The sequence below is a fragment of the Choloepus didactylus genome, chromosome 16, assembly GCF_015220235.1.
Source record: "Choloepus didactylus isolate mChoDid1 chromosome 16, mChoDid1.pri, whole genome shotgun sequence".
In the NCBI taxonomy this organism is placed as follows: Eukaryota; Metazoa; Chordata; class Mammalia; order Pilosa; family Megalonychidae; genus Choloepus; species Choloepus didactylus.
In genome coordinates this window covers 34,122,643-34,139,195 of record NC_051322.1, presented here as the reverse complement: position 1 = coordinate 34,139,195, position 16,553 = coordinate 34,122,643, and the positions used below count along the sequence as shown (strand labels likewise).

At 43.3% G+C, this 16,553-nt stretch overlaps 2 protein-coding genes across 2 annotated transcripts in view; one reads left to right on the top strand and one right to left on the bottom strand.

Annotated features, from left to right (window-relative positions):
• LOXHD1 (lipoxygenase homology domains 1) overlaps positions 1-16,553 on the bottom strand; it is a 194,280-nt gene that overhangs the window by 18,726 nt on the left and 159,001 nt on the right. Inside the window, exons 35-37 of the mRNA XM_037806213.1 lie at positions 13,122-13,239; positions 11,377-11,551; positions 9,667-9,852 (exon numbers count right to left, since the gene is read on the bottom strand). Of these exons, the coding sequence (XP_037662141.1) occupies positions 9,667-9,852; positions 11,377-11,551; positions 13,122-13,239 (479 nt within the window). The remainder of the gene's footprint in view (positions 1-9,666; positions 9,853-11,376; positions 11,552-13,121; positions 13,240-16,553) is intronic.
• RNF165 (ring finger protein 165) overlaps positions 1-16,553 on the top strand; it is a 258,137-nt gene that overhangs the window by 132,918 nt on the left and 108,666 nt on the right. The window lies entirely within an intron of this gene.

Sequence of the window (16,553 nt, the reverse complement as noted above, 5' to 3'; positions counted from 1 at the left end):
CCTAACCGCTCAGACACATGCCCCACATTCAGGGCAGACAGCACCAACACACCCAAACTTGGTGCACCAATTGGACGCCACAAGAACCAGACCCCCACATACCACAAAGACAAAGGTGGGGAGAACTGACTTGAGGGGAACAGGTGACTCGTGGACACCATCTGCCGGTTAGTTAGAGAAAGTGTACGCCACCAAGCTGTAGATCTGACAAATTAGAGATTTGTATTTGAATAATCCTACATATCCTAAAAGAACCCTATCAAGTAAAGCAAATGCCAAGAGGCCAAAAACAACAGAAAATTTTAAAGCATATGATAAAACCAGATGATATGGATAACCCAAACCCAAACACCCAAACGAAAAGATCAGAGGAGACACAGTATTTGGAGCAATTAATCAAAGAACTAAATACAAATAATGAGATCATGGCACAGGATATAAAGGACATGAAGAAGAGCATGGCACAGGATATAAAAGACATGAAGAAGACCCTAGAAGAGCATAAAGAAGAAATTGCAAGAGTAAATTAAAAAAAAAGATGATCTTAGGGAAATAAAAGAAACCGTTGACCAAATTAAAAAGATTCTGGATACTAATAGTACAAGACTAGTGGAAGCTGAACAATGAATCAGTGACCTCGAGGACCACAGAATGGAAAATGAAAGAACAAAAGAAAGAATGGGGAAAAAAATCGAAAAAATTGAAATGGACCTCAGGGATCTGATAGATAAAATAAAATGTCCAAATGTAAGACTCATTGGTGTCCCAGAAGGGGAAGAAAAGGGTAAAGGTCTAGAAAGTGTATTCAAAGAAATTGTTGGGAAAAACTTCCCAAAACTTCTACACAATATAAATACACAACGCATAAATGCCCAGTGAACTCCAAATAGAATAAATCCAAATAAATCCACTCCAAGACATATCCTGATCAGACTGTCAAATACTGAAGAGAAGGAGCAAGTTCTGAAAGCAGCAAGAGAAAAGCAATTCACCACATACAAAGGAAACAACATAGGACTAAGTAGTGACTATTCAGTGGCCACCATGGAGGTGAGAAGGCAGTGGCATTACATATTTAAAACTCAGAGAGAGAAAAATTTCCAACCAAGAATACTTTATCCAGCAAACCTGTCCTTCAAATCTGAGGGAGAGCTTAAATTTTTCACAAACAAATGCTGAGAGATTTTGCTAATAAAAGTCCTGCCCTGCTTCAGTTACTGAAGGGAGCCCTACCGACAGAGAAACAAAGAAAGGAGAGAGAGATATGGAGAAAGGTTCAGTACTAAAGAGATTCAATTTTGGTTCATTAAAGGACATTAGGAGAGAGAGGGAAAAAAATATATCTGACAAACATTAACCAAAGGATAGGATGGCTGATTCAAGAAATGCCTTTACAGTAATAACATTGAGTGTAAATGGATTAAACTCCCCAATTAAAAGATATAGATTGGCAGAATGGATCAAAAAATATGAACCATCAATATGCTGCATACAAGAGACTCATCTTAGACACAGGGACACAAAGAAATTGAAAGTGAAAGGATGGAAAAAATATTTCATCCAAACTACAGCCAAAAGAAAGCAGGAGTAGCAATATTAATCTCAGATAAAATAGACTTTAAACGCAAGGATGTTAAGAGAGACAAAGAAGGCCACTCCATATTAATAAAAGGGGCAATTCAACAAGAAGAAATAACAATCATAAATGTTTATACACCCAATCATGTTGCCACAAAACACATGAGACAAACACTGCAAAACTAAAGGATGCAATGGATGTCTCCACAATAATTGTGGAAACATCACTCTCTCCTATAGGTAGATCAACCAGACAGAAGACCAATAAGGAAACTGAAAACCTAAACAATCTGATAAATGAATTGGATTTAACAGACATATATAGAACATCACATCCCAAATCACCAAGATACACATTCTTCTCTAGTGATCACAGAACTTTCTCCAGAATAGACCATATGCTGGGACATAAAACAAGCCTCAATAAATTTAAAAAAATTGAAATTATTCAAAGCACATTCTCTGATCACAATGGAATACAACTAGAAGTCAATAACCATCAGAGACTTAGAAAATTCACAAACACCTGGAGGTTAAACAACACACTCCTAAAATAAATGGTTTATAATGTAGAACGTAGGGGAACTAGCGATAGAGAACAACTAATGAAGGGGGAATGATAACCCAATAAGAATAGATAAGCTATCGTGGGTAAATTTAACGTTCTGGGAATGTCCAGGAATGACTATGGTTTGTTAATTTCTGATGGGTATGGTAGGAACAAGTTCACAGAAATGATGCTATATTAAGTTATTTTCTTGGGATAGAGTAGGAACATGTTGGAAGTAAAGTAGTTATTTTAGGTTAAATGTTTTTTTATTGTATATCTTTAAAAATTTTTTTTGACATACTTAATTAAAAAAAGTTAATTAAGAGCTAATGACAATTAATGCAATATATGATACTGGAGTGGATCTAAGAACGGAGGAGAAAAGCTCAAAGGGGGCATAAGGAAAAATTGGAATATAGAATTTAAGCTTTATATCCATATTAATTTTCTTGAATTAACTGCAGTTAAGTTAATGACATAAGTGAATATCCTTGTTCATAGGAAATGTACATGGAAGTGTTATGAGTTCAAGGAGTGTGATTTATGCAGTCTGCTCTCAAATGTTCAGAAGATGATAAATGGGTAGATAGATAATTGATAGAAAGATAATAGATATAGTTGAAAGAAAGGGGGGAAGGGGGAGAGAGGAAGGAAGGAAGGAAGGAAGGAAAGAAGGAAGGAAGGAAAGAGAAAGAAAAGTACTGCAAAGGTAGCAAAATGTAAAATTGGTAGATACAGATATCTGGGGGTGGGGGGGTGTTGGAGTTCTCTGTATGGGGTTTGTATTGTATTTGCAACTGTCCTATATGTTTGAAATTATTTCAAAATAAAAATTAAAACAAACAAACAAAAAATATATTACATATGTAATATATTACAGGCAGTGTGAAAGGCTTTAAGGAAAGATCAAAGAATAAGAAACCGGTATTTGTGGAGTTGATGGTCAAGTAAAGGAGACAAAGAGTAAGCATGTAGTTACAAATATGATGACTGTTCAGGGATAGGCTTCAAGTAAGGTACACCAATAGAAAAAACTTACAGTGAGGACATAAAAGAGTTTGCTAATCACAAATAGGGAGATTTAATCATAGCTTGGTGCTTCATGTGAGCTAAGTCACAAGGCAGGTGTTCCAGTGTCCGTAATTAAATGACAAGTCCAGAGTAGGGGTCAGAAGCTGGTCTATGATGCATTTTGGCTCTGGATTCTTTCTCTTCTGCTAGCCTAGGGGGATGCTTGGTTTATGAGCTCCAATTAATACTGAACTGACTACAGAGCTGCGGAGACCACAGCTACAATAGCTAGGAGCAATGAATTTGCCAAGCAGTTCCCTACTTGATACCATGTTGAATATTATAACCAGACCACCCAGCCTTGCTCTGCTTTAAGCAGATACAGTTAATCTCTCTGGCATTGGCTTCTCTGTTGGGACTGCAGTATTATTTGGTATGTTTCATTTTGGTCCAGCAACTTTGAATATTTTTTCATCTGGTAATGAATCCTGAGGCAGATTCTTTGCTGCAGAGAGATTACTGAACTGGGGATTCTAGAAAAGTTTTTACTATTCCCCAGAAAGGACTTGCCTACACTTGGAGAATTACAAATGATTTAGTAATAGTGTCTGTATAATGTTCTACACCTGGAGACCTCCAAACACTTAGAGGAGAGAAAGAGATCTGCATGGAAGTCTGGAAAAGGATTTCATTTTGGAGCCATCCATTTAGGATCCAGAAGAGGCTATGAGATAATGTTCTATATCAGTTTGTTCACTCATTCACATAATCATTACAAAATGCAAGGCACTGGGATGCAAATGTGAATAAAACCAGGTCTCTACCCTTGAGAGACTCAAAGTCTACCCATTGTAATCAGCAAGACAATTACAATTCAGCATGGTGAGTGCCACAAATAGAGGTATAAACAGAGCAGTTTAGGGGCACGGAGCATGGAATTTTACATGGGGTAATCAAGGAGCTTCATGAAAAAGGGGATAGTTGACTTGGATTTTGAAGGATACATAAAAATTTAGCAGGGGAAGGGAATTTAAGGTACAAAATTTCTCTTGGGTATCTATTTATGGAAGACTGTCAGCTTAGCCAAAATATGTATGTCATATAATGCAAGGTGAAATTTAAACAAAGGTACGCCTCAGCATTCTGGGAGCTAGGAAAGAGAAGATAATGAAGAAAAGAGAAAAAATTTTGAGTAGAAAAAAGTTAATCTCACAGAGTTCTCACTGCTGCAGACTCAAGCACACGATGCTATTCTCTGGATGAATTGAAGCAGTCAGGAATTAAAAGGCAATTCCACATTACAGAAGAGAGTAGAGAGGGTGAGGCTAGGTGGGGAAGGTTCCTGGACACTTTTTTTTGAGCTGGGGGAGTACCTAGGAGGCATTGTAGAGCATTTTTTTTTCCTGATAAACATGAATCCATAAATGACAGAATATTGCTCATGTCCCCCTCTTTTTTTCTGTTATAGTGGCTTAAATGTTTGTCTGTAAAACAAAATTTCTCATCAAGGGATTCTGGGAATTTTCTGGGGACAAATAAACATTTTCAATATTTTAATTGCTTTCCTATTTGAAGACGAAAATAGCCTCTGTTTCTCTTTATTAATTTATGTCTAGGAAATTATGGGGTCAGGACCCACCACATTACATCTTGGGATTTCACGGCTGATGAGAAATCCTTAGCATTACAGGGTTCCTTACACAGGGTCCACCGCTCCATACACATGCCAATTTGGAAGTAAAAAATGTGGAGGCAATTCCTTCTCCTCTTCTCTCCCATCCATTATCTAACCTCAAATGCTGGTATTCTCTGGAATCTACTCAAGGACCCCCATGTTTTCCTCAAGCAGCACTTTCTCCGCTGAGTTTTTCACTCTCAGAGACTCAATGCTGTGTGTACCAACAATATTCAAACAATATCCAGATCAATATCTTCCAATCAGCTTTCCTCCTGAGCTCCAGAACTCATTGTTGAGTATAATCCCTTTGATGTCTCCCAGGCCTTCAGATTAAACATAGCAAGATGAAGAATCTCCTCTTCCAGCATCCACCATTCTTGCTCAGGTTAGAAAATTTAGGAGACTTCTCAGTCAAACCTTCAAGTCCTTTGCCTGAAATATTTCTCAAATCTACTTTTCTCCATCACCACTACCACCACCATAGTGCAAGACATCAGCCTCTCCCACCAACATCTTAGCCAGTTTATTGATGTTTGTGTTCTTCTCCATCTAACCTTATCCCCCTTAGACACTGCAATAATCTTCCCAAGTGACTCCTATTTTTGAGATTTTTGAAAGCTTCTGAGTACAGTTAGAATAAATACCCATCCCCTTGGTAGCACAACATTGTGGACATAATTAACAGCACTGAATTATATAACTGAATGTGATTAAAAGGGGAAAATGTTAGATTGTATATATGGAAACAGAATAAAATTTTTTAAAAAATTCATGGAATTATACTACACAAACAGTGAACCCTTAGTTAAACCATGGACTATGGTTAATACTACTATTATAAAAATGTGCTACCATTAATAGTAAAAAATGGTCCACACCAAGGCAAGGTGTTACTAATAATAGGGTGGTATATGGGAATCCTGGTATTTTATGCATGATCGTTATGTAAATTGACAATTTCTCTAAGAAAGTAAAAAAAAGTAAAAAAAAAAAAAAAAGACCCAATCCTTGACAACATGGCTTAGAATATCTTTCATGGCCTGTTGCTATCTACTTTTGGGCCTGTCTACTTTCTAGTCCCCAACCCATTTCCTATTTTGTGGTCATTCTGTATATATCCTTAGTTTCTGTCACATATCAAGATTTCTTCTATCTCAGAGTTTTTATATTTGCCCTTCACTCTGTTCCATGTGTGCTTCTCTGGTTTTAACAAATACCACATGTCTCTTAATACTAGTTCCTACTCATTCCTCAGGTCTTAGCTTGCCTATCCCTTCCTCAGAGAGCTCTTCTCTGATCCCCAGGACTAGGACCCTGTGCACCCCCCATTTAGAGATTCATAATTATTTAAACTAATTACTTGTTCAATAGATGTATTTTTCCAAGATGACAGATCTTGTTTCCTGTTCACTACTCTGTCTCCAGCTCTGAACACAGTGCCTGACAGTAAGTGCTCTGTAGATATTAATTGAATGATATTAATACAAAAATTGTGTGGATTGCTTAGGGCTATAGTAGTAGAGGGCCTGGACTGACATCCTGTCTTGGAAGAGGATATGTCACGTAGGAGGAGAGAAACAAAAGAGGGGAAACCAGGAGTCACTGAATGCAAACATTATTCCTGACTTCAGGAAATGTCACTGTGTGACTTTCTGGACTTTTTTTTTTTTTTTTTTTTTTTAATATATGAGCCTTTACTTTCCTAGATAATTTGAAAGGAAAGCTGTAGCATGGAGGCAGGAAAGCCTAAGAGGACTCAGGAAAGTCCATCATGAGAAACAGACTGGGATGTTAAGGTGAAGACAGACATTAAAGGTGTAGCAGTCAACAAGAAAATATGGCCAAGGAACAAAGAACCAGGGGGGCCTCAAGGGTCTAGGCTGGTGAGGTTCAGAGCTGGATGAGATGGGGTTGGGGGTTGTGGGCAGAGGCTCATCCTGATCTTGTGGAGTGCCTAGAGCAGAAGACAGTCTTATGATTATGACTATTGTTATGATACCAGACTTTCAACCACCAGCCAACCTGCTACTGGTCCTAGGAAAATCATAAAGAATGAAAAGAGGCCCTTGTAGGCAGGAGACACAGAGATGAGCTCTGACCTTGGAGGTGGTGGTGCATGGTAATCTGGCTTGGGGGATGTCTAGAGCAGACCAGGCTGAAAATTGTCAAGCCCCATGGCCACAACCCTGGGATCAGGCTGGAGAGGCCGGAGTTGAAAGAAGCCAGAGGAGTCAGAACCTTGGACAGCTTCACAGGCCCTAAACACCATTGGGTGATTTCTCCAGAATGGTGTGGTCTTTAACAGGGGCATCTTCAATTCTCCGTGGCCATCCCTTACCCCTTCCCATGAGTGAAATAGCCCGATTTTCACTATCTGCTCTTCTTGGAAAAGAGGGTCATCACAGTTTATGTGAAATCCTTCCCTACTCAGTTTTCTGGCCTGCCTGGGAGGTGGTCAGGGAATCCCTTCCCCCCTGCCCTATAGTGTGGTGGACTCTGACAGGATGGTGCAGCCTGGCTGGGAATAATGGTCCTTCCTTCTCGGGGTTCTAGCCCCTTTGGTTCTCTGCTGCTTCTGAGGTAGAGGCTATGGCAGAACAGGATGGAAGGCCCTGGTATTTCTCAGCTGTCTCCTGGAGTGGGAGTGGGGGTGGTATCTCAACTAAGCTAATATTTATTGAATCCCTACTATGTCCCAGACACTGTGGTTTGCTTTTACAGAGATACAAAGATGAATAAAGCATGGGCACTGCCCTCAAGGGTAATAATGTCTTGCTGGAATATGCTGGGAGCCAGAGAGAGATTTGGAAGCCCACAGATGCCGTGTTTTCCTTTTGATTAAGGTAGGAACATGCTTCCCAGGAACACACTTCCTAAATGTTAGCTTTCCTCTGGTGTGTATATATGTGGATGACTGGTCCACTTTCAGAATAGACAGAGAGACCCCACCCCTATTCTCCACCATACTGATCTCATCTGTCAAATCCCTCTAATTAGGCCTGTGGTGACACACACAGTGGGGCTCAGTGCTTTCACTGAGCCACTGGGCACATGGATCAGATACTGAAGTGATTGTCTAGACGGAGCGATCCATTTCTTGGGTGTTGTGGGCAGAGGCTCATCCTGATCTTGTGGAGTGCCTGGAGCAGAAGACCATCTTATGATTATGACTATTGTTATGAAACCAGACTTTCAACCACCAGCCAACCTGCTACTGGTCCTAGGAAAATCATAAGGAATGAAGAGAGGGTGAGAAAGAATTCCAGAGTTTTTATTTTGTTTCCTTCTTAGGAAAGAGGAGAGGTTCATTAAGGAAACTTTGAGAATGTTTTGTAAGCACATTTCTTTCCACAGACTCATAAAGACACCTGAATGGACAGGTGAGGTAGAAGAGTCCCCTTCCACTGTCCCCTTTTCTGAATAAGGCTGTACCCTTCACCATACACCCTAATAAACATTGGGGAGGTATAGCAGACAGAGATAGAAGAGGCTGCTCCTCATCTCCTCATTTTCTCTTTTGACACTTCTGGGCACAGTGACTGTGAGGGTACAGAATGGTATTGGCAGATTGGGCTGGCATAAGCACAGCATACCAGAACAGCCATCAGAGCTATCATCACAAGACCTCAATTTGCATGCTGGCCGTGTCCCTTTCTAGCTGTGTGGTCCTCAAAAAGACATTCAATCTCACTAGGCCTCCATGTTTCTCAGTTATAGAAAAGGGAGGGTAATAAAATGGTCTTGCTGCAACAAAGTTGTAAGGATCAAATGCTTGTATCTTCAACACTTAACAGAGCCATGTAGTCAGCACACTAAATGTCCGCTAAATGAATGACTGAATGGATACCCTGAGATTTGAAAACAATAGGGGGTGTGTAAGTATTTATTATTTTAATGCGTTGAAGGCTGGCTATTTGAAATCTCCTACACTGAGTTTTCTCTATGTTATGGGAGGTGTGGGGTTTAACTTTTTAATCCAAAAAGTTTAACTCTTTAAAGCAAAATAGTCTGCTTCCTTTAGGAAGAGAGGTTGCAAAATGCTGAGTCATGTCTCATTAGACAACACAACACATTGGTCATCTGGGGATCTGGAAGAGCTGAGGGCAAACAAAACATTAAGGACAGCTCATGGGGAAGACTGAGAAAAGGCTGGAGAAAGCTTTGAGCAGCTAGCTTTGCCAAGTCTAGTTTCAATGGAAGAAAAGAGAGGTGAGTTATAGTAGTATGAATTAGGAAAGCAGTAAAAGGAGGTGAAATTTAGTATTTAACAACTCTAGTTACATGAAATAGAATTTAAAGTCCCAAAGCCAGAAAAAAAATGGTCAGAGTGGCCTCAAAAAAGTAAAAGGGTAACCAAAAAAAAAAAAAAAAAAGTTGAGAACGCGTACTTCATCAGTTCCAGATGTGACAAACTATTCCTTTATATACTTTGAAGATAAAAATAAATGTCTCCCTTGGCTTCTACCCTATTTTATAGTTTATATTTATAAGTGAACTTGACTAATTTTAGGCTTACTATTATAAATAAACAAGCATACTTTACAGAAAATCCATGTGAAATGACTTTGGTGGCATATCTGTCTTTTTCTTAGTTTTTGTGCCTGAAATAAGTAGAATTAATGCCCCATTTAGAACCACTAATCACCCAGGGAGCAAGCAGAAGGAACTGATTTGAAACACTGGCTCTCTCTAACCGACGGAAGCATTAAAATAGTGGTAACCCATGGTTTTTAGTGGCCTGCCACCCTGGGGTCAGCGGGGTTGGCGTGCTGCCTGGTTGGCAGGGAAGGGCTTGGGGTGGAAAGCTGAGGCCTGCCCTTCTGGTCACCCTGACCTTGAGCAGAGTTACCTTTGTTGTCGTGCCAGACCCTCAGCTTGCAGAGGTGACCCAGGCTCAGCATGTCAGAGAAGTTGAACGTGTCCGTGCTGCTCCGCTCGAACTTGTTCCAGTTGGCCGACTGCTTCAGGGGCAGGGTCCCGCTGTCCCCGTTCTCCCCAAAGATGATGATGAACACGTTGGCATCAGTGCCTGCTCCTGGGGGCGGGAGGTGGAGGGTTGGCCTTGCTCCTGCACTCCTCGCGGGGGCCAGGGGTGAGGTTGGGAAGGGCTGGTTAGTGTCCAGACATGCCTGGGCCTCTGATTCTACCTTCACCTGGTCTTTGTGCCTTGTAAATGCTGCTGGTCTAACATGGTTACCAAGTGTGAATGTGGTACAAAAACTCATCTGCCCCTGGGGGAAACACATGTAACCTGACAAGGCATGCCTTGGAGACTGGCTTTATTGTTCAGAAGCACAGGCTACCTCTTGCATGAAGTGGATTCAGAAGGAAGCAGAAAAGTTCCTTGACCCTCAAATCTAACTCTGGTTAGCATTCTACATTAGAGCTTCATATCATTTGCTTAAAGCCAAATAAAATAAATGCTTCTGAAAGAGGTGACTCTGTGAGGCTCTCTGATATACATTCTGTTCTTATTAATGAGCTTATCAATTATTTTCTGAGAGCATGTGGTGAGGGGCAGAGAGCCTTGAAAACATGCGGCTATTTGAAACTTTAAGCAAAAAGTTGAAGGCTCCACCATGAGGGGAAAAGAAGAAGGGAGGTGCCCAAATCAAATTTTACTAACTTTACTGACCCATCACTAATACCTGAGATTCTACCAAGAGAGCTTCATTTCTTTGGCTAAATACTTCTCTGATGAAAAGCAAACTATACCCAGATAGGGCCAAAATGTTAATCCCTCACTAGACTTACAATCAGTATGAATGAGTTTGTCAGAATCCTTGAAACAGCTCCTGGAATAGGGAAGGGGAGGTAGGATGCATTGCCTCTATGACCAGACAAGAGTGTGTTTACTTTTAGCTCCAGGCCTTTGCATATTCTGGTACCTTTGCTTGGAAGACCCTTCCTCTGGATGTCCCATTTACCAAAGCAGCTTCTATTTGTCTTTCTAGACTTGACTTTGGCATCACCTCCTCTGGAAGCCCTTCATGGCCCTCACCCTTGGTACCCAGCTAAGTAAGGTACCCCCCTGTCTGGGTTCCCTAGCACCCTGTGCCAACCTATCAGGGCCTTACCACACAGCACTGGAAGGTCACTAGAAGTCAGACCCTTGAAGGCCCAGGCTCCCATCTCCATCCTAAGACCCAAGGCCAAAGCTGGCACACGGTAGATGGTTGCCAAACATGTGGATGTGGGAATGAATCCAAATGCACCTGAAATGCACCTGCCCCTGGCTGAGAGGTGTCAGGCAATGGCAGGAAGAGGGAGGGCCTCTGAGCCAAGCTCCATCTCCTGTATCATTTTCATAAGTACCAACCCAATTATACTCCCCCAATAATGTTCTCCCCCATTCCCTGAGGGAGAGGAAAGGAGCTTATTAGTCAGTGGTAGGAAACACTTGGCCCTGCAGAAAGCAACACACTGTGGAGAGGACAGGGATTGACTAGCCTTTGGAAGGCTTTCCAGATAAAAATGCCCTGACCAGAGCCCAGGCCCAAGCCAGAATTTGAAATTAGGAACTAGAGTAGTGTGAGGTGGAAGGGATGCCCTGACCCACCCAGGATATTGCTGGTCTTCACCGTGACGGTGTAGGAAGTCCACTCCATCATCTCCTCCTCGTCGATGACAGCACATATTTCACACACCAGCGTCTTCTTGCCCTTCCGCTGGGACAGCCAGTCTCCATAGTAGAACATGGTCAGGTCCCCTGTGTTCATGTTCTTCAGGAGGATCTGGTGGAGGGAGCCCATGTGGGGTTACCCTTCCTCACCTCCCAGCCCCCCACTCATCAATGCAGCCCCCTCAGCTGAGCCCCCAGGGGCCAAATCCCAGACCCGAGCTAAGATGGGCTCCTCTGACATGGATTTGGGGAGTATGGAAAGGCCTCTCTCCAGCACCAAAGAACCTGCCCTGTGTGCCCTGCATAGGGCCTGAACCCCCACATCAGCCACTCTAGCTTGAGGATCTGGAAATGGGCAATGTGCATAAAAGGGTTCCCTGAGACATGCCTATCACTGTGCACAAGAAATGTCTGCTGAATGAATGAAAGAAAAATGGACCAACCAAGTCATTGCCTGTCACAAACACCTGGGAACAGCGCATCCAAGTCTGCAGACAGTCCTTGGTGTGAGCACCATGTTGGCAGCTCAACAAGAATCTGCTAATGGCTGAACAGGAACATAAGAGCCTGAGGGGACTCAGCACAGATGGCCTTTGCTGGGCAGGGGCTAGAGGTCTCACTCAGGCCTGGGAATGGAAGGCTTTGTGCAAGGAGTGCAGGCACAATGTCAGCCCCAGATAGGTTGGAAAGCCTAGGACCCATTTTCAAAAGTGCCAACTTGGTGGAGCGTTATCTTTGCCATCAAAGCCATTGTCATCACTATGGTTGTGGGACTGCAGGCAAGGCTCTTTTTAGAGTGGGAAGCACCCAGGACTCCTAAACATCACATTAGTTCCCATCAAAGGCATCTGTCCTCTGACCTATGCTCTCAGAATTCTCCTCTCTGCTCTAGAACAGTGGGTATTAGCAGCTATCCTCTTGGCAGCCTGGAGGCCCAGGGCCCCACAGGGGTAGGGCAGGTGGGGAAATTGTGAGAGATTCTAAGAAATAGCAGCTACCTTCCTCCATTGGCAGAAGCTGAGTCTGTGGCTGACAGTATGTGTCTACATGCGTGCACTGGGGAGAGGTGGATGAGGGGGGCAGAACCAAGAAATCCTATGCTGCTGCTGCTCCTTGAAGATCCCAGCATCCCAACCCCAAGGCTGGTTTCAGCCCATACTGAAAGCCTGAGGATCCCGGATCCCCAGCCAGGCTGTTGATGGCCGGGCTCAGACCCTCCCATGGGAGAGGATGGAGCCTAAGGTGATAAAAGAGGCAGCCAACTAACAGTGTGGTCAGAGGGTCACCAAAGCCTCTTTCCTTTCTGCCTAAAGTTCTCACATTAGAGCCCCTCTCTGTCCCCGTTCTTGTTTCTTCTCCCCAACTTCCCCAACTCACTGCCTTGAAGAAGCCCACACCTGGCCTCCCCTTACTCCAACCTCTCTCCACCTTCATTGACAGCTCTTGCTGTATTCTCTGGCAGTTTGTTCAACTTCTATGGGGTACAAATAAATAAAACTAAGTTCTTTGATCAATTCATGCCAAAGGGTATGTCAGATTATATAGGCCACGTCCATGTATTAACCCTCTAAGGTGGAATTTGCGCTTCAGCAAGTCACTGATATAACCCAAAAGAGCAGGGAGTGGGGGGTGGGGATTGGTTGTGGGGGTTGGAAATGAGGGTGGGAGTGCAGACACTCTACCCTCTCCAGGAACCATTCAGGCCGGCTGCCCAGGCCATCAATCCGGATCCGCATCTTGGTGAATGGGGCGATGTCCAGGATCTCCATGATGAAGGTGTCGTTCTGCTCCCGCTCAAACCTGGGGGCAGAGAGGAGGGGCATGAAGAAGGGGAGATGACTGCCCAGAGGGGCTGGGCTCTGCCAGAGACCAGGTCTGGGGTGAGCAGAAAGGAGTGGGCCCAACTCAGCCCCTGTCTCTCCTCCCAGGGACTCCCCAGTGGCTTGTCTGTTTCACCCTAGAGATGCTTCCAAAAGAATGAGTCAAGCAAGTTTGGCTAGTAGAAATGGTACTGATCCAAGAACTACCAGTTTGGGGTACTAATCTTATTCTGCTAGTCATCTAGGGCAAGTCCCTCTCTGGGACTTGATCCTCACCTGTAATGTGAGGAGAATGACACTAGCCCTGCAATCTCACAAAACTGTCATCAGGACCAAATGGATACAAAATCAACTTAACAGATAAAAAGAGTTCCACACTTGCAAAGCTTTAAATGAGATTCTGTGAGTGACAGGACTACCATGAATGGCAGGGAAGGTTGTGCACTGCCCAACTCTAGATGGTGCCATTCACATTTTCCCATGCACAATCCACACAATTGAAAATTGTGGTCCTGGATTGGGCGATGATATTGAAAATTGTAAAGTGCTAGGCAAATAGAAGTTAACGTTGCTTTTGTTGCTAATACTATTTTTCTACTGAATGACCTCATCATCTCAGAGAGGCTCTATCTTTATTCCTTACTGCTCTCCCCACCGTGCTTCACATATAATGCAAACTTGAATGCTGACTGATTGCTTGACTGCTGACTGATTCCAGATGGTGCTGCTGACAAGCCCCAGGGGTATTGCAGACGGCACTGGAGATATGGCTCTGCATGGCAATCACTATGCTTCCCTGAACACAAGACATAGTTTCAAAAGCACAGGCCACAGCCAGCGGGGGAGAGAATTGCAAATCTGCAACCTGAGAACTTACCTCCCCCAACCTTTACGGGGGGTGGTGGAACAGAGATCTAATACCTTCTGATAACTTGCTCATGTGCATTTTATGATTATTAGAATTGAAGAAGTCCTTCTAAACATCTGCTCCAAATCTCTCCTGCTCTAATTTAAGCCCTGCCTCTCCCTCTGGTCATGAACCTATAGGGAAGTGCTTACAAGTTCCCTTGTCAAGCTCTTGTCACACATTGAATCTCTCAAAGAATCTTCTAACTAATTGATTCCTTACTTTTATTAGTTGTATAATTTTTTCAGATCAAAAGAACCTGAGAAAACTTCCTATCATATTTCTCTTTAATTTTCACTGTTTGAATCTAGTCAAGTATCTCCATTTTAGAGAGATTTTCTGGTGAGAAGTGTTTAAGGAAAGAGGAAGAGAGAAGCACGTTTTTCTTCCAGACTTGAAAAGTGGGTTGTATTTGTCATTCATCCTTCATTTCAGGCTAATCCTAATTACAAATGGATGGACATCCTTTCCTCAGGGTAGAAGGTCCAGATCCATGGAGAAAGCCCTGACTGACTCTTCCACCTTCTACTTCAATAGCCACATCTTTCCTGTTGGCCCAGAACCCCTGTGGGCCACTTGGTTGATGAAGTGGGGCTCCCAGAATGAAAAGCCATTGGAGAGGCACTAGCCTTTGATCCAGGCCCTTCCCCCTCTCTCCTGCACCCAGCCCAGAGGGAGGGGGCTCGTAAGGTGGCTAAGAAGGTGCCCTGCTCAACTACTCAAAGGTGTCCTGCTCTGCAACTGGAGAGGCCATGTGTGGAAGGACTGTCTTTGGCTGTCCTCTTCCCTTCCCATTCCTCTTTCCTTTTGTTCCTGGCCCCCTAACAAAGGTGGGCTTCAGGAAAAGCCCCAACCTCTCCCCACCTATTGACTCTGATCGAGCACAGTCTGAGAGCTAAGTGGGGACAAAGCCTTAAGCTGGAAGGGTAACTATTGGAAGAGTTGAAGCACTGCTGAGAAGCTAGGGAAGGTTTATGGGTAGGGAGCCTTGGAAGCGGCCAGTGGGACAAGGAAGATTGTGTGGGGTCAAAGCCAGCCTTGCTGGGGCAGCTACTCAGGCAGTTCAACTTTGCGGAATCTTAGAGGCATGGGCTCTCAAGACTTGGTGGGGGCCTTAGCCTCATCCTTAGCTTCACTTTAGATCAACTTCCTTCTAGTCTGGGGTCCTCCAAAGAAATAGCCATATAGCCCGTGCTCAGCCGTCTTCGGTGATGGGGCCCCATGGCAACCTGGGGCAGCTGTTCCCTCTCAGGACAGCCAGGACCAACTCTTTATATGCTTTCATTTACACTGGGCTGAGGTTCCACACATTCCACACAGCTCTATCTATCAGAACTAACTGTCTAATGTCAACAGTTTCACCTACCCTGATGCTTCCGGCGACTCCCTCCCCACCAGCACCTCTCTTTTCCAGGCCAAAAGTGCTCAGTCCATAGCATACAATTCAGCAGTGAAAATGAACAAATTAACAGCCACACTCACCAGCTCAAAGAAATCTTAAAAACCTAATGTGGAGGGAGAGAAGCAAAGACTTAAGAATACATATATCCTGATTCCATTTAGATAATGTTGAGATCCAGGCAAAATTAAGGCCTATTGTTCAGGGAGGCATACAACAGGGATAGGGGTTAAACCATGGGGAAAACAAGGAAATGTTTACCCTAAAAGCGAAGATAATGGTCACTTCCAAGGGTAGGGAGGGATAGAGAACTGGCAATGTCCAATTTCTTGGCTTGGGAGGTGGTTACGAGTTTTTTTCCTTTATAATTATTTAGGTTTTATGTACTTTTAGGTGTACATACATATACTATCTTATATTAAAATATTTAAAATTTTGTTGTCTCTGGGACCTTTGCTGTTCCTACATGGCAAGGTTTAGATGTTGAGGCTGGGCGTATTTTCGTCCCCATGGTAGGCTGGAAAATGCTTCCCTAATCCCTGGACCTGTGTATGTTACCTTATGTACAAAAAAATATATAGAGAGAGTCTTTGCAGATGTGAGTAAGCTATGGATCTTGAGATGGGGCAATTGTCTTAATTATCCGCTGAGCCTAAACGCCAAGACAAATGTCCTTATAAGAGGGAGGCAGAGGGAGATTTGACACAGTCACACAGAGAAGGAGATGTGGAGATGGAGCAGAGAGAGATCTGAAGACTGGAATGATGGGGCCACCAGCCAAAGAATGCCGGCAGCCACCAGAAGCTGGTGAGGACGGATTCTCCCTAGAGCCTCTGCAGGGAGTGCAGCCCTGCCAACACCTTAATTTCTACCCAGGGATGCTGATTTCAGATCTCTGGCCTCCAAAAATACAAAGGAATAAATTTCTGTTGTTTTAAGTCACCAAGTTTGTGATAATTTGTTACATGATAGATTGGTATGAATAGAA